The sequence below is a fragment of the Sciurus vulgaris genome (genome assembly GCF_902686455.1).
Source record: "Sciurus vulgaris genome assembly, chromosome: 13".
Taxonomy (NCBI): domain Eukaryota; kingdom Metazoa; phylum Chordata; class Mammalia; order Rodentia; family Sciuridae; genus Sciurus; species Sciurus vulgaris.
This window is the reverse complement of record NC_136474.1, coordinates 89,104,888-89,119,470: the sequence shown is the minus strand read 5'-3', so window position 1 is coordinate 89,119,470 and position 14,583 is coordinate 89,104,888. Positions and strand designations below refer to the sequence as shown.

Genomic DNA, 14,583 nt, shown 5'->3' with positions numbered 1-14,583 from the left:
CTCCTTCACCCTGCTAAAAACTTAAATGTAAAGTTGTATAGGAATATCTATAAAATAGCTTGCCTTTTCTAATTTACAGATGCGTATTCTGTCCTTCAAATAGTTTAAGTCACTTTTCACCATCATGTAATTTATAATGGATTAAACCATGCCTGCATATGTACTTGTCTCCAAGAAGGGAACTAATGGTAACTACTTGTGCCACACTCATCTAACTGCTATCCTTAGATTATTTTCATAATGAAAAACAAACCTGAAAATAAGGATTTTCTCTACCCTTATGTGAAAAGAATTATATCCATGATGTTAAGGTGAAGAGTAATTTTGATTGACCCTCACCCCTCCTGTCTGGGATTGTCATCATTCAAACTCAGAATGTCACATGGATCAGCCCTATTTTATAATCACTTTACTTTGAGGAGGAAGGATAGACATCATCAAATAATCACTAGGGGAACTTGGAGATATGACTCTCTCAAATTGGCTCAGTCTTATAAGTATCTGAAAAATGACATATGGCCACCTGTAATGTTACTCCACTCAAATCAAAAGGGAAACCTAAACATGCTCTCTGCCTGCTACACTACAGGTGATGGACTGAAATCCATGGACAGGAGATTTGAATGCTGCCACTGAACATATCACTATAAATACTGTCTTTTGTGTTCACTGAGATGCCTTATTCATAAGCATTAGTGCTGTGACGTCTACAAGATTGTCCTTGTTTTTGTCACAGGTTTCTTCAGATGTTAATTGTAGATTCAGACTGACTTGAGTTCAGATTTCTGGTTTAAATTTTTCTGGGAAGATTTTCCTCAATCTAAAACCAAAACCAAGCACTAAGTGAATAAAAAAAATGGACTTCTAAAAGGGTGACTAAAGACTTTCAAACATGCTCTTAATCATTCCTAAATTAAGATAGTAATATTGAACCTTTATTTTTCATAAAAAATGCCATTGATAGAAATTAACATGTTATTTACTTCTGTCAGGTCCAGAGATTGTATTCTATTACACATTGATGAACTGTCTAACATCCTTTCAGTCATAGCGGGATATATGACGCTAGCCCCATGATGCCTAGGTGTGCAGTCTGCTGTATTACCTAGGTGGGTGTGAGTTTACTCCATCATGATCCCCCCAGTGGCAAAAGCTCTGATGTCCCATTTCTCAGAACATGTCCCTGTTATTATGAAATACATGGATGTATATCATATTACATCAGAATTTTTATTGTTAATATTCATGGGAATCAAGCATTTTAATAAATGGGTTTTGTATACTGATACCATCAAAGAATTTAAAATGTGTGTAATTTACATAAAAAGATGGTCTTTCTTAATTTAGCACTATTATCCAAGATAAAGGGTGTTTTTGCATGCCATTCACCTAATAAAGCACCTTAAACCCAATAAAAAGTAGAATAGTCTTTCAAATTGGTTTCTAAATTAATAGAGCAACCAGATTAATGAGTCTTGAAGTAACACAATTTGAGGCAATTAGATTCTATAACAATCAATAAATCATCCTAGAAAATCAATTTTCCCTTATTACCTTGATGTTAACATCAAGATTATCAGATTTTTAAAACTTGTATTCACAAATAATTAAGGGAAAATTCTCTGAATACTGAAACTCATTCTTTCAAGATCGTGATGAGACTGTGTCTCCAAGTTCTTAGCAAGAAGCCTGTTCCCTCCTGTGAAGAGGAAAAGGCGCAGCCAGGTGCACTGGGCTTGCATGGAAGCAGCAAGGTCAGAGTGGACAGCAGAGGGCAGCAGACCCAGGCCCATGTCTTTAGCAAGATGTGGAAGGGTATCTGTTCTTTACAATAAAAATGCCAAGTTAAGAACCCCAGAGTAACATCTTTGAGGTTGACTTTTGCTGTTCCATTAGCAGGACGTGATGTTAATTGTGTGCTATGGTTACATCTGATGCAACCCTTGAATGAGGGGTTGAATAAGTGTTTGAGATAAGTCTATGGATTATTTTTGCAATTTCCTGTGAATCTATGCCCATTTCAAAATACGAAATTAAAAGAATCATCAGGTTAAAATGAAAAAAAAATAACATATTCAAGTAATGCTGTAAGCAACCTAAGGAGAGAGGATTAAAACAATAATCATGAAGATTATTTAGAATGTGTCATATCAAATCAAAGGGATAACTTAGTCAAGAGAACTGTAAAAATGAATACTTTAAAAACTGTAAATTGAAAAGATCCTCATGCTATATAAACTTTCCCAAAATAAGGAAAGAATCTCTAAGCTATTTTAAGTATCTTTAGTTATGGCAAAAAAAAAAAAAATATATATATATATATATGAAATTAGACATTTGCACTCATTAATTCCAACACAAAAAAGTATTACAAATATGGTGGTAAACAATATGTAAATTATTATTAAGAACAAGGTCTGGAAGAATTAAAAGACAATATCCAAAAACATGATGTTTTTAGGAAGGTAACAAAACTTTATATTTTGAATTTATTGAAATTTTACATAATGTAATTATATCATTAATTTCACTAAGGATCATTTTACTAATAAAACAATGTTTCATTTGATTCTAAGAAGCCCTTTGATAAATTTGAACCAAATTCGGCATTACAATGAAACAAGTCAAAATGCATATATAATAAATATGATGAAAATGAATTATTATAACTAGTGCTAAAATCAATGATCAAAATCATATGCTATACCCAAATCTGTGATATAGTAATTGTAAAACTTATGAGAAAAAAAGGCCTTCTTTCACTCTATTATTTTTCAGTTTTCTGAAAATATCAAAAACAAATGTGTAATAAGGTTGTTGAAAAGGAAAATTATTAGAAAAATAAGATTTTATAGAGCAATACTGATAAATGAATGCACTAAGATTTTCAATTTTCCTGTCACTTTTAAGAACATAAAAATAAGCAGATGGAATCTAACTTTAATAATGTTTATTTAAAAAATATATCCAAAATATCATTTTCACATAGGATTAATTTAGAATCATTATTGAAACCTGTTATATTTTATATATTTTTTCATACTGTGAGGATAATTCTTGTCTCATTTTCCACAGAATCAAACAGTAGGCAAAAGGACAGATTGATAATTGTCTTATATCTGTATTCTTTAATTAGATAATACATGAACTGAAGAGTGACTCACATCTGGAGGAAACCACACATTTTCTCAAAGACTGAGTTAATAAGGAATTTCTGTTGTGGTTCTTAATGTGTAAGTGATGGGAGTGAGGAGCAGAACAGGGAAAGAATTTTCATTGGTTTTCAGAAAAGTCCTATTAAATATCAAATTTGCCTTATCAAATTTTGGTATAAATCAGTCACTTTTTGAATTAATGATTCAAATCAATTCAAATTAATAAAATTTTTCCCAGAAGCAAAGTATAATGTTGGTGATTTTTTAGATCTTTGATAAAGTAATTCTGTCTAAAAACATGTAGTGTGTCTCCACACACTGTGACATTTTTGTCTTGCTTAAATTTCAATGATTCCATATTGTGATCAACAGGATTTTTCTTCACCTTCCTTACCTTTCTGTGTTTTTCGTTTTCATTTTCCTAAATTCACTCTTTTCTTCTCTCATTCACCTCTACCTCTGAACTACATACAGCTCATATCCAAATGATTGCCACTCATAATTTTTGCTGTGTTTCAAACCTACATATGTTCAACTACTAGGAAAACCAAACAAACAAAAACTTGTACTCAGATGTTCTATGCTAATATTAAGTTTGCTTCCAACTCCATATTTTGTCAATATTCCTAGCAAAATTATTAAAACCCATTAGTTAATGCATGGAAGATATATGGATATAATTCTTAATACATTCTAGTGTTCCTTTTCCAGATGCAATAAGTCACCAAGTTCCGTTGATCCCATCTCCTCCATTTGTCTTTCATGTATCAATTTCTGTGTCTTCTCACACATTCTACACTACCAAGGACCTAACATCTCTTTTGAAGTGGATTCTACTTTGACATTTATGCAGAGGAATGTTTCTGTAATGTCAAACTTTGCTTCTTTCAAAATCACAGCACATACATGGTAATATGCACTAATTTATAATCAGTTGTATTTGTTGAGGCTGTAGGCATGAAGACAGTTCCCTGGAAAATCAGATTTCAGTAATTACATAGACCTTTTGTAAATGGGAGAAAATATGACTTTGGTGACATCATGTGGAGCGTAGCATACCTAATGGAAAACTTTGGGACTCAGAAGCTTTGTCTTTATCTGGAGTCATGTAGATTGATCTTATTCATGAAAACACTTCAGCAATTTCTGTACATTCCTCATTAAAAGTCACTTATATCTTATAATTGTGATTGTTAGTATCTTTGGTATTTCATATCAGGAACTCTTCAATAACCATCAGTGGCTGCCTGTGAGCATGAGACAGTGTTTTCATACCTGCCCTAAAGGTGTGCTCAGAAAGAGTTTTGCAAAAACTAGTTAATTTCCATGGGTCATAGGATGCCAATTAAAAATGAATGATTATGCGTTTCCCCAACTTAGAATTTGTGTTGTTCAGTATGGAGTCTAAACCCTCCTGGAACGCTCACGATGCCCTCGCCATGCAGTAGGTTTTCTAACTTCAGTGTATGTGCCAGGTCCTCCGACCCTACTTACTCTGAGTATTATGGAATTTAGGTGTCTTACGGACTTTAAGTGTTCTGTCCTTCCTCAACGCTTTGCAGGTCGGTAGTTCTGTTTCACACTCTACTCCACTAGAATCTGAACCACAGCAACAGGCATCGCACAGCCAGGCTCTGGGAGTACTTGGCATGTTTTCACCAGAGCAATATGTGTCAAATAGATAGATTGAGGTATTAATCAGATATTTTTGTACTTTAATATTTTTCATTCATATGTTTATTTTGTATAAATTGTATAAATGATAAGTTAAAGGAAATTCAAAAATATACACTGAGATAAAATGTTAAGAATCTATAATTTTTAACTGAACAGAGATATATTTCTACCAGAAAATGGCCCAAAATACAACCTCTATGGTACTAAATGTATGTAATACAATTTTATGAGATACAGTTTTTGAACTTGGGTATTCCTCGACCAAATTTTAAGACTACCATGAGCTTCTCAAAAAAGTTTTCCCAGTAACCTGTTAAGCAAATAGGCAAAACTAGAGAAAAAGCACTAGTCTGTATTTTCATATTGACTCAGCTACTATTACTGTATTAATTTGTACTTTGAGTTTTTCAACAGATTATTTTAAAATCCTTTTGAGTTGTATAGATTATTTTTGTCAAAGCAGGTCTGTTTTAGAATCATTTTCCCAATAAATTAATACATAGAGTAATGGTCTTGTTCAAATTTATGAACAGTGATTTCTTGACACTGGGACACAATTTGCATTTTTAGCCTAGTGCAAGGTACAATTGCTGTCATAAATACATAATCAAATCATTCAGATGAATTTTTTAAAAAAATTATTCCATTTATTTATTGCAATTCCTACTTTTTCTTTGACATTTTTGCACTGAGAAACATTGCTTACTAAGTACATTTTATAAAATTACTAATAATTTATGCAAATTACTCCTGAATTTCTGTCTAGTGATTCAATTTATCTTATATAATCTTTAGCAATTTACTCCTAGATTTATTTTGGAAGTAGGTTTCATTGTTATCTGAGCAGCAAGAAAGGAAACAGGCTCTAATATATTGTTGGATACAATAGCAGCTTCTTCTTAGACTAGCTGTCAAAAAAATTGCATGTGTAATAAAGGACATGTGGTTTGTGGAGAGTGAATATTGTGTTTTTTGAAAGAGGATAATTAATCTAGGAGTGACATTTTAGTAACTGGGCCTATGCATGCCTCTCTTGTAGAAAAATACATAGTGCAGTGATTGATAGCAGGAAAACGATTATCTTTATTCCCATGATTATCTTCAGAGTCAAACACTGTTTGAAGTTCCATCCAATAATTAAGTGGAAACTTATGAAACTGCCAATATTAGACCATCTTTGACCCACAAATGTTAATCTCATTTATTTCAACCTATTTTATCTTTGCCCTCCTGGTTTTCACAGGCTGTCATTTGGTCGGGATGACACGTTCCCCATTAATTCATATTTTACTCAAGAATTAGTTCACTTGCTGTATTCTTCTCTTTCACATGAAATCTCAGATTATTTTCTTACTTTTTAACCATTATTGTTGATCTACATCTACTCTATAAATTATATTATAATTGTATGTCTCTTTTACTTAAGAAATGTTCTTTTTGGCCTTTTCTGTTTCATCTCTGTTTTCAAGAACTTCATTTGCTACCTGCAAGGACAGGAACAAGCCCAGGGCAGGAGTGAGGTACCTGAGAAACCTCCCGTACATCTCCTATCTCATCTGAGCATCAGATTGCATTGGCATTCTGACCCAGCCCTTTATTTATCTGAAACTCAAGGTTAAATGGGGTCAATAACAGGATTTATTCTAGAGGGTCACTGTGAAGATTAGTGGAAATAATATATAGTATAGCATCAAGTCCATAGATGAAGTCCTATTAAGAGGAAGTTAGTTTTAGATTCGCTAGGATGACACAATGCATTTCCATTACAGAATTCACAGTACTATAGATAGGAAATTGAATGTACTGTGTGAGAAAGAAACTGGGCAAAATTCTACCCAGAGAGAAAAGAGAAAATTAAAAATATGAGCTCTTGACATTTGCGATAATAGGGAGTTATTCTTATTGCCGCTAATCCCAGTCTCTATAATCATGGTTGCTTTTTATACATGTTCTTGACTTTTCAACTTGTCTTTGTCTCTCTGATAAATTTAGGAGAGCATAAATAGTTCCCAGCTTAGTCATCATAAGTAAATACTTTGGACACCTGGGCAGTGTAACAAACAGAGGTTTTTCTTAGGATTTTATTGAAAAATTAACATGAAAGTTCTTTTCATTGTTATATTGAAATGAAAAAAAAAAGAATATTCCCAGTGAAGGCATTTTAATGTTGTCCTTTGTTAAAGGTTTTTTGTTTTCATGAAAAATGTACATGTCACATGTTCAAGGTTAGTTCAATTGAATTAATGGTACCTCATATGGACTGATTGGATTATGTCAATGTTTCCTATATTTTAAAGCAATGGAATCCAATAAAGTATATTTTATTTGAGGTCCAATTTATAAAGCAACTAGAAGTGTAGTTGTGTTTGTTGAAAAGGAAACAGAATTTTGAATCTGTGCACACTCAATCTACTAATACTATATTTGGGGTCGTTTGATTAATTAAAAGTATGTCTAAATACATTCAAAGTCAAAGTCTGCAGTCTTCTTAAGCCTTTAGATTCAAAACCTATATTTTCAACTTATACTAAAAACTCTGTGTTAATATACAGCATCAGGTGTTAAGATAAAGTATTACTTGTCTAAAAATCTAGCATGCATACAACAAATTAAAAGTGAATTTTATAGTTTATCATCAATCTTACCTTGCTATTCAAATAAGGAGATTAATAACAACACATAGGATACCATCCTAAGCAAATATTAATGAGTATGTTTTCATGAAGAAAACATAATAGAAATACACCTATTGTGCAGAAACTCTTCCATATGCTAAGACACAGGATCCTAAAAATGAATCTGAAAAGTTAAGTGTTTATTTCTCCATTTTTTAAACATAGAAAACTTGTAAGTAGCAAAGCTGAGATTCAGAATGTAAGACTTCTGAGCCCCTGTCCTCTCCCTAAACAACCTACACAAGACATATATTTTGAAATAAAAGTACCATCCTGATATATGATTCTACACCTGCATTTATCCATGCATTTATCCATTATACATTTAAGCATGAATTGAATGAAAATGTTTTCTTTTATTGTATTATTTAGTTACCACAAATTTAATATTGACTTAGGGATCCTATGAAGAAAATACAAATAAGTGCAGAGAAATATATGAACTGCTTTGGCATCACAATGTTCTTCATGCATGTAGAGAGAGATCTGTTATTGGAAATAACATAAATTTGTATTTGCCATCTTGCAACCGAGGATAGTTTTGTTTGGCACATTGTTAAAAGCACTTTAATTATAGAAAATTTAAAACACTAGCTCCTATACTCAATTTGCTTTAATTTTCAGAATTAATCATAATCTCACTATGCTATCTTGACAAGCATATCTTTTTTGACAATAATGAACTACTTGACTGACACATTCATGTTTTGAAATAAAATAATTTATTCAGAACTGATTTGTTCATATCTGCATTACTTCACTGTTTTATGATCTGAAATAAAGAGTGGAACACATTTTGATTTGAAATGCTATTCTTATAATCTTTATGGGTCAAAGGAAATCATATACTTTGCCCTTAAGCTTTAAATGCCTTATTCCCTCAAGTCAATTAAAAAAACTCATTACTTTAGCAAATACTTTAGTGAGAAAATAACTCAACCAGTTTTGTTCTCAGGGTAAAAAAGAAATGTATAACTTCAGCAGTCATAATGACTGGATTTCAGAAGAAGTAAGAGTAAAGAAGGACTGAAAGAAGGGAAAAAAGGGAACATATAGGAAAGGAGGTTAAGAGATGATTTCTATATATAGCAACAATGTTTTGGAAACTTCCAACAAATTTAGCTTATGGAATCCACATGATCTATTTATAAGAATGTATTATGTAAAATCATAACCCTCTTTAGAAATCAGAATAAATTATCATTGGCTAAGAAAATGGTTTAGTGTTCTCCATAATTTGACAATTAGCATCTGCAATGTTCCTATTTGGGTAATCTAATTAATAAAAGCTGAAAATAATAATAGCATTGATCATTGTCCTGAATCCATACAATGATACAAATCTATTCCTATTTTCTTGTAGGTGATTCAAACCATCAGTGCAGTAGATAGAGATGAATCCATAGAAGATCACCACTTTTATTTCATTCTCTCTGCAGAAGACACAAACAATTCAAGTTTCACCATCAGAGATAATCAAGGTAATAGTATTTACTCATAAAGATTTTTGACCCATTCTTTATAATCATGCTTGATTTTAACGGAATTTGATTTTCATACTGTTTTTATATCATAATGTCAAGAAATAAAGTAAAAGAGTAACAACTAAAAAGAAAAAGGAAAAACAAAAAACCCTCAAAGTCTTATTCTGAAAATTCTGGTCACACTTCACTGCCGTTCTTCAAATTAGAAGCAGGCTTTGAAAGTCACGTGGCCGTCAGCCCTTTGCTGTCTGACTTTGCAAACTTCCTTGCAGTCTTGTCATCTCAACTTGTTCCTTCCCATCTTAATCCTCAGTCTGTCTGAAGAGAGAAAAGTTCATGCTTAGTCCACTGTGAAGTGAGCTCTATTGATTCACAAATATTTTGAGTCATCAATCAGGAGCTATAAATACATGAAATTCGTGTAATTTTGTTTCTTTTTCCTCTAAACAAAATTATTTTATAAATGGAAGGATAAATATTCTGAAGGATTTGGGGTAGAGAAAGGATTTCTCTTCTTTTTGTGTAGCAGTGGATTAACTCTAAAAGGGTATTCTACTCCTTTTTTATTTGCTTTAGGAAGAGATAGTTGGCTATAATATAGATTCCTATTTAAATTTTTCTTTTTACCTCAAATATATAAATTACTCAAGTATCTATATACAGATACCTGAGCCAGCCCTCCCACTACAGAGGTTAACCTTTGATCTAGAGGTGTTTTGGGTGGGAGAGGGCACAGACTTGTCTCTATTTTATTTGTATCAAATTCCTAGTGAAGTTTCCTCACATGTATTTAGGATGTAACCCACAAATATCAAATATGCTGTGGCTTAAACTTCTTTGTAATAATTCCAAATAAGTTGCTGAGGCAAAATAAATATACCGAAACCTCATGAACATGGGTTTGGTTCAGTATTTGTAGTCACAAGTAAGTTAAAAAAACACATATTGAAAAAATGGGAACATTTTTTCGCCACTTATATCTGCCTAGTACATAAATTTGCATGGGTTTTATGGACTTCAAGAGCATTATCTTTTTAGCATTGAAAAGATGATTTGGGAAAAGTTTTACATACACACACATTTCAAAGAGATCTGATTTATTTGCATTTTACTCTCCTCATCTTATGAAGTCAGACTGATGGACACAGAATATAATTGGGCATGGCAAAACAGTTCTGAATTTTAAAAATACAGAGAAAATATAAATCTGAGACCCAAGGAATTACACTGACAGACATTCTTTAGGATATTTTGAGACTTTGGAGAAGAACAATTTCACATTTTGAGTGTATGTTGATCATTTTCATTAATATTTTGAATGTGTTCTCTAAATGAAAACTCAAGATTCTCTGAATTTTAAACATGAAATGAGGGAAGTCAAATGAGATAGTCTAATATTATCTTTTCCTCAAAGTAAAATTACTTCCTTTTTAAAATGAGAAAACCTATTATTTGAAATCACATATTTTAATAGTTGTATAATGAAAGAAATATATATTTCTAGAATGTATGAAAACAATGGGCTCTAGATGTTAGAAAAATCAGTATTAATGCAATAGGTCCAAATAAAACTGGTAGCCTCAGCATAAAATTAATGCTGTGAACCCCTAGAAAACCTGATGTGTGATTATAGAAATGTTTGCTATGTTCTGATTTTGTTTTCTCTATTTCTCAAAGACATTTTGGAACTGATTTAAATAATTCATCTCACGACACAATTAGGTAATGTCAAAGCAATGATGAATTTTCAGGGGACCTTCAAGTCATCTTTTAATCAGAAATTTTCTCTTTTATTTGAACTTGTTTAATCATCTCTCTCCAGTTTTGCCTCTAATACACACGATGAACGGATTTCTTTTAAGTGGTTGAGAGATGGTGTGCATTCTGTTTTAGATAACACGGCTACAATTTCGACTAATAGAAGTGGTTTTAGCCTTCAAGAAGAGCCGGTCTTCTCCATCACCATTTTAATTGCCGACAATGGAACCCCATCACTCACGAGCACAAACACACTCACCATCTACGTCTGCGACTGTGACGACCGTGGCAGTACACAGACCTGTGGTGATCGGAAACTCATGCTTTTCTTGGGACTCAGGGTGGAAGTAATAATTGCCATTATGGTATTCATTATGGTAATATGTGGTAAGTAGTGCTGAACTGAACATATCTCCATTTATTTAAAGTAACATGGTGAATATATAATTATGTCACAGCAGTACCGTTTAATTGCCATTCTAAATGTATTAAAATTTTTAAACCAAATAGATTAAAACGAAAAATAGAATGGACAAACCAACATTTCAAACTGAACATCACAGACCAGTAATTTAAGAGCCAGTAATTGTAAGAGCCTGTGTGTGCATGCCAGTGTGCAAATGTTTTTGACTTGTGCACTGCAACAAATATAAAATATGAAAATATATAACACTATCCATGTACTTTTGTTGAGTGCTCACTCCTCTCCAGAAGATGGTCCTCATTGCTTTGCATGTGTTAAAAATTCAATTCCCACGCTGACCGTAGGATGTGACAGCGGTCTTGGTCACTTTCCCTGTCCCCCCTGCTTCCCATCTCTTGTGGAGGATTTCTGCATCTGTTCATCGATGATGTTGACCTGTAGTTTTCTATACTTGCAGTATCTTTTTCTGGTTTCTCTATCAAAAATGTTGCTGGCCTCATAAAATGAATCCAGAAGTATTCCCTCCTCTAATTTTTTATAATTGTTCAATAGAATATAATTGTTCAGTAGAATTCTGCATTGAAACCATGAGGTCCTAGACTTTGATGTAGATTTTTATTACTGATTCAATATCCTTACTACTTATTGGTCTGTTCTGATTTCTAGTTTCTCCTTGGCACAGTCTCGATAGCTATATGTTTCAGGAATTTATCCATTAATTCCAGTTTGTTGGCCTGTAACAGTTTACAGTAATGTCTTATGGTTCTTTATTTTTTGGTATCAGTTATAATGTCTCATCTTTAATTTCTAATTGTATTTATTTGAGATCCCTCAGTGTTTTTTTTTTTTTTTTTTGTATGAAATAGTACCCAATATATTTCTCTTTGTGAAAATTCTAATAACATTTCTTCATATTTGTTTCAAATCCTAGTTATGAAGTGCTGGAAAGATATGTAAGAACCGAGGTTTCAGAAGGGTTGGGTAGCCTAGATGTGCTGGCCCACACACACACACACACACACACACACACACACACACACACACGGGTGTGCACACGCATATGCATACAGTTTTTCTTCTAATTAAAAAGTGTTCTGAAATTGTTCTATATCTATATTTTGCTAAAATTATCTTATGTAATAAATATTGATCAGGGCAAACCAGTATTATGATTCAAATACTAGATAGTTTTAAGTTTCTGAAATTAATGTGGTATCATGGGGCCCAGGCTCTGAATCAACTTTCTCTCAATTTGAAGATGATGACATCTCTCTCCTAGCTGTGTCTTTCTGGGGATGTGATTCAATGGTTTTGAGTTTTACTTTTCTCCTGTTAATATATATATATATACATAAAATATATATATATAATATATAATATATATATGAATTTAATAAGAATCAAATCAATCAATAAATACAATTTTTTAGAAAGAGCCTGACATATATTTTGTGGTCAATAAATGCCAACTTAAAAAATAATCATGTCACAGAATTTTGCCTTAATGTGGACTCTCAAACTGTTCTGTTCTGAACTTCTTTTAAGAATCATTGGTCACTAAGATTGCCAACTGTATGCATATTGGAAAATGCTCCATTAGTTTACTTTGTTCTATTTTAATATTTGAGAAAAGTAAAATATGAATTTTAAATTGATCTCAGAAAACATTTCAATGTATTTGTCTGTGTTTTCCCTTGAAGTCATCAGCCAGTCAGAATGATTGTTAGCTAGTTTCTTATGTCATTTTCCAAGTCCAGTTTTTAAATGTTTTGTCACATAATCTTCAAAACCAAGGTTGCGTCTGGAGCTTGTAACAAGTGCAAGGATGGTGAAGTTTGTTATGTTCTGTATGTACTAATCATCTTCTGATACGCTTCCTCCATCAGGGTTTATATTTTTGATGTTGGCTCTGAGACAACAAAGAAAGCAGCCTCTCTTTCCTGAGAAAGGGGAAGACTTCGGAGAGAATATATTCCGCTACGATGACGAAGGGGGTGGAGAAGAAGACACAGAGGCCTTCGACATCGCGGCGCTCAGAAGCACCGCGGTGATGCGCGCAGGCAAGGCTCGGAGGACCACCTCGGCCGAGATCCGCAGCCTGTACCGGCAGTCCCTGCAGGTGGGCCCCGACAGCGCCCTCTTCCGGAAGTTCATCCTGGAGAAGCTGGAGGAGGCCAACAACGACCCAGGCGCCCCACCCTTCGACTCCCTGCAGACCTACGCCTTCGAGGGCCTGGGGTCCTCAGCTGGCTCCCTGAGCTCCTTAGGGTCAGCAGACACCGACCAGGATGAAAATTTTGATTATCTTAATGAGCTGGGACCTCGATTTAAAAGATTAGCCTGTATGTTTGGTTCTGCAGTGCAGTCAAACAATTAGGACATTTGATCATGAAAATCCCCAACGTGCTAATGTCCATTTGGACAAAATGAGTTGTGTGGTTTGGCTTTCTGCAGCGTGGTGAGCCGATGTTATTTCAGACTACCCACATAATGTCCTTGAAGAAGATGTTGGGAGAGATGCAAATAAACAGACCTCAGATGCTAGTGCAAGCCAGCACTGCACGTGACTACCACGTTCCTCAGAAGTTTCCATTTTATCCAGTGCCAATTTCGTGCCAATTCTCCAAGTGTTTGAATGCCTAACCTGAGAAAGGGAATAAGGCTCTCCAATATTGGTTCATTCGTTCCATTTTTTTTTTTTTTTTTAATTCCTGCAAGGTAAGAATGTTGGTGTGTGTTAGGTTCCTGATGATACACAGAGATAGTTTAACATCTGGGATAATCTGCTGATTACAAAGAAGTGTAAAGACTTTTAAGTTATGTTGCTAAGTGGGACTGTGACTGAGATTCTATGAATCATTGGGGTTTGATATTTTAAAATTTTTTTCAAAAAGACTCTTTAAACTTCATTTAAAATTTGTACATATATTTGCTATAAATGAATTACTCAGAGTTATATATTATAAATTTGTGCTGTTTTGATATCATAGTTTGGCATAAAAAAGGTGCAAAAGAATATGCTTTGGAATTTTTCATAGATTATTTTCATATGTAACCCAATATATACTTTTATCATGCCAAAATACAATGGCAAAAACATGTCAACATTTATTGATCATTAAATTTAAACTTTATGAAATTGATGTAAAAATTTTAAATAAATTTTGATTTCTACTAAAAATGACAAATGTAATGATTCATTCTGATCAAACTTGAACTTCTTTTATCCTAAATATTATAATAAACCACACCACTCATAATATAAGGCATAATATAATTTTCAGCCTTTCCTTTTCTATTAACAGCTTGCATTAAAACTGATTGTGCTATTTCCAAATGTAAAATTAGGTGCAATAGTTAACTTTCATTGTGATATTGTGAAGAATAAAAATGCTCAGCCATTGGCAGAA

At 33.1% G+C, this 14,583-nt stretch overlaps 1 protein-coding gene across 1 annotated transcript in view; it reads left to right on the top strand.

Annotated features, from left to right (window-relative positions):
• The window catches only part of CDH19 (cadherin 19), a 74,905-nt gene extending 60,553 nt beyond the window's left edge, over positions 1-14,352 (top strand). Inside the window, exons 10-12 of the mRNA XM_079109210.1 lie at positions 8,871-8,988; positions 10,885-11,136; positions 13,060-14,352. Of these exons, the coding sequence (XP_078965336.1) occupies positions 8,871-8,988; positions 10,885-11,136; positions 13,060-13,550 (861 nt within the window). The 3' untranslated portion in view covers positions 13,551-14,352. The remainder of the gene's footprint in view (positions 1-8,870; positions 8,989-10,884; positions 11,137-13,059) is intronic.
• The last annotated feature ends 231 nt before the right edge of the window (positions 14,353-14,583 follow it).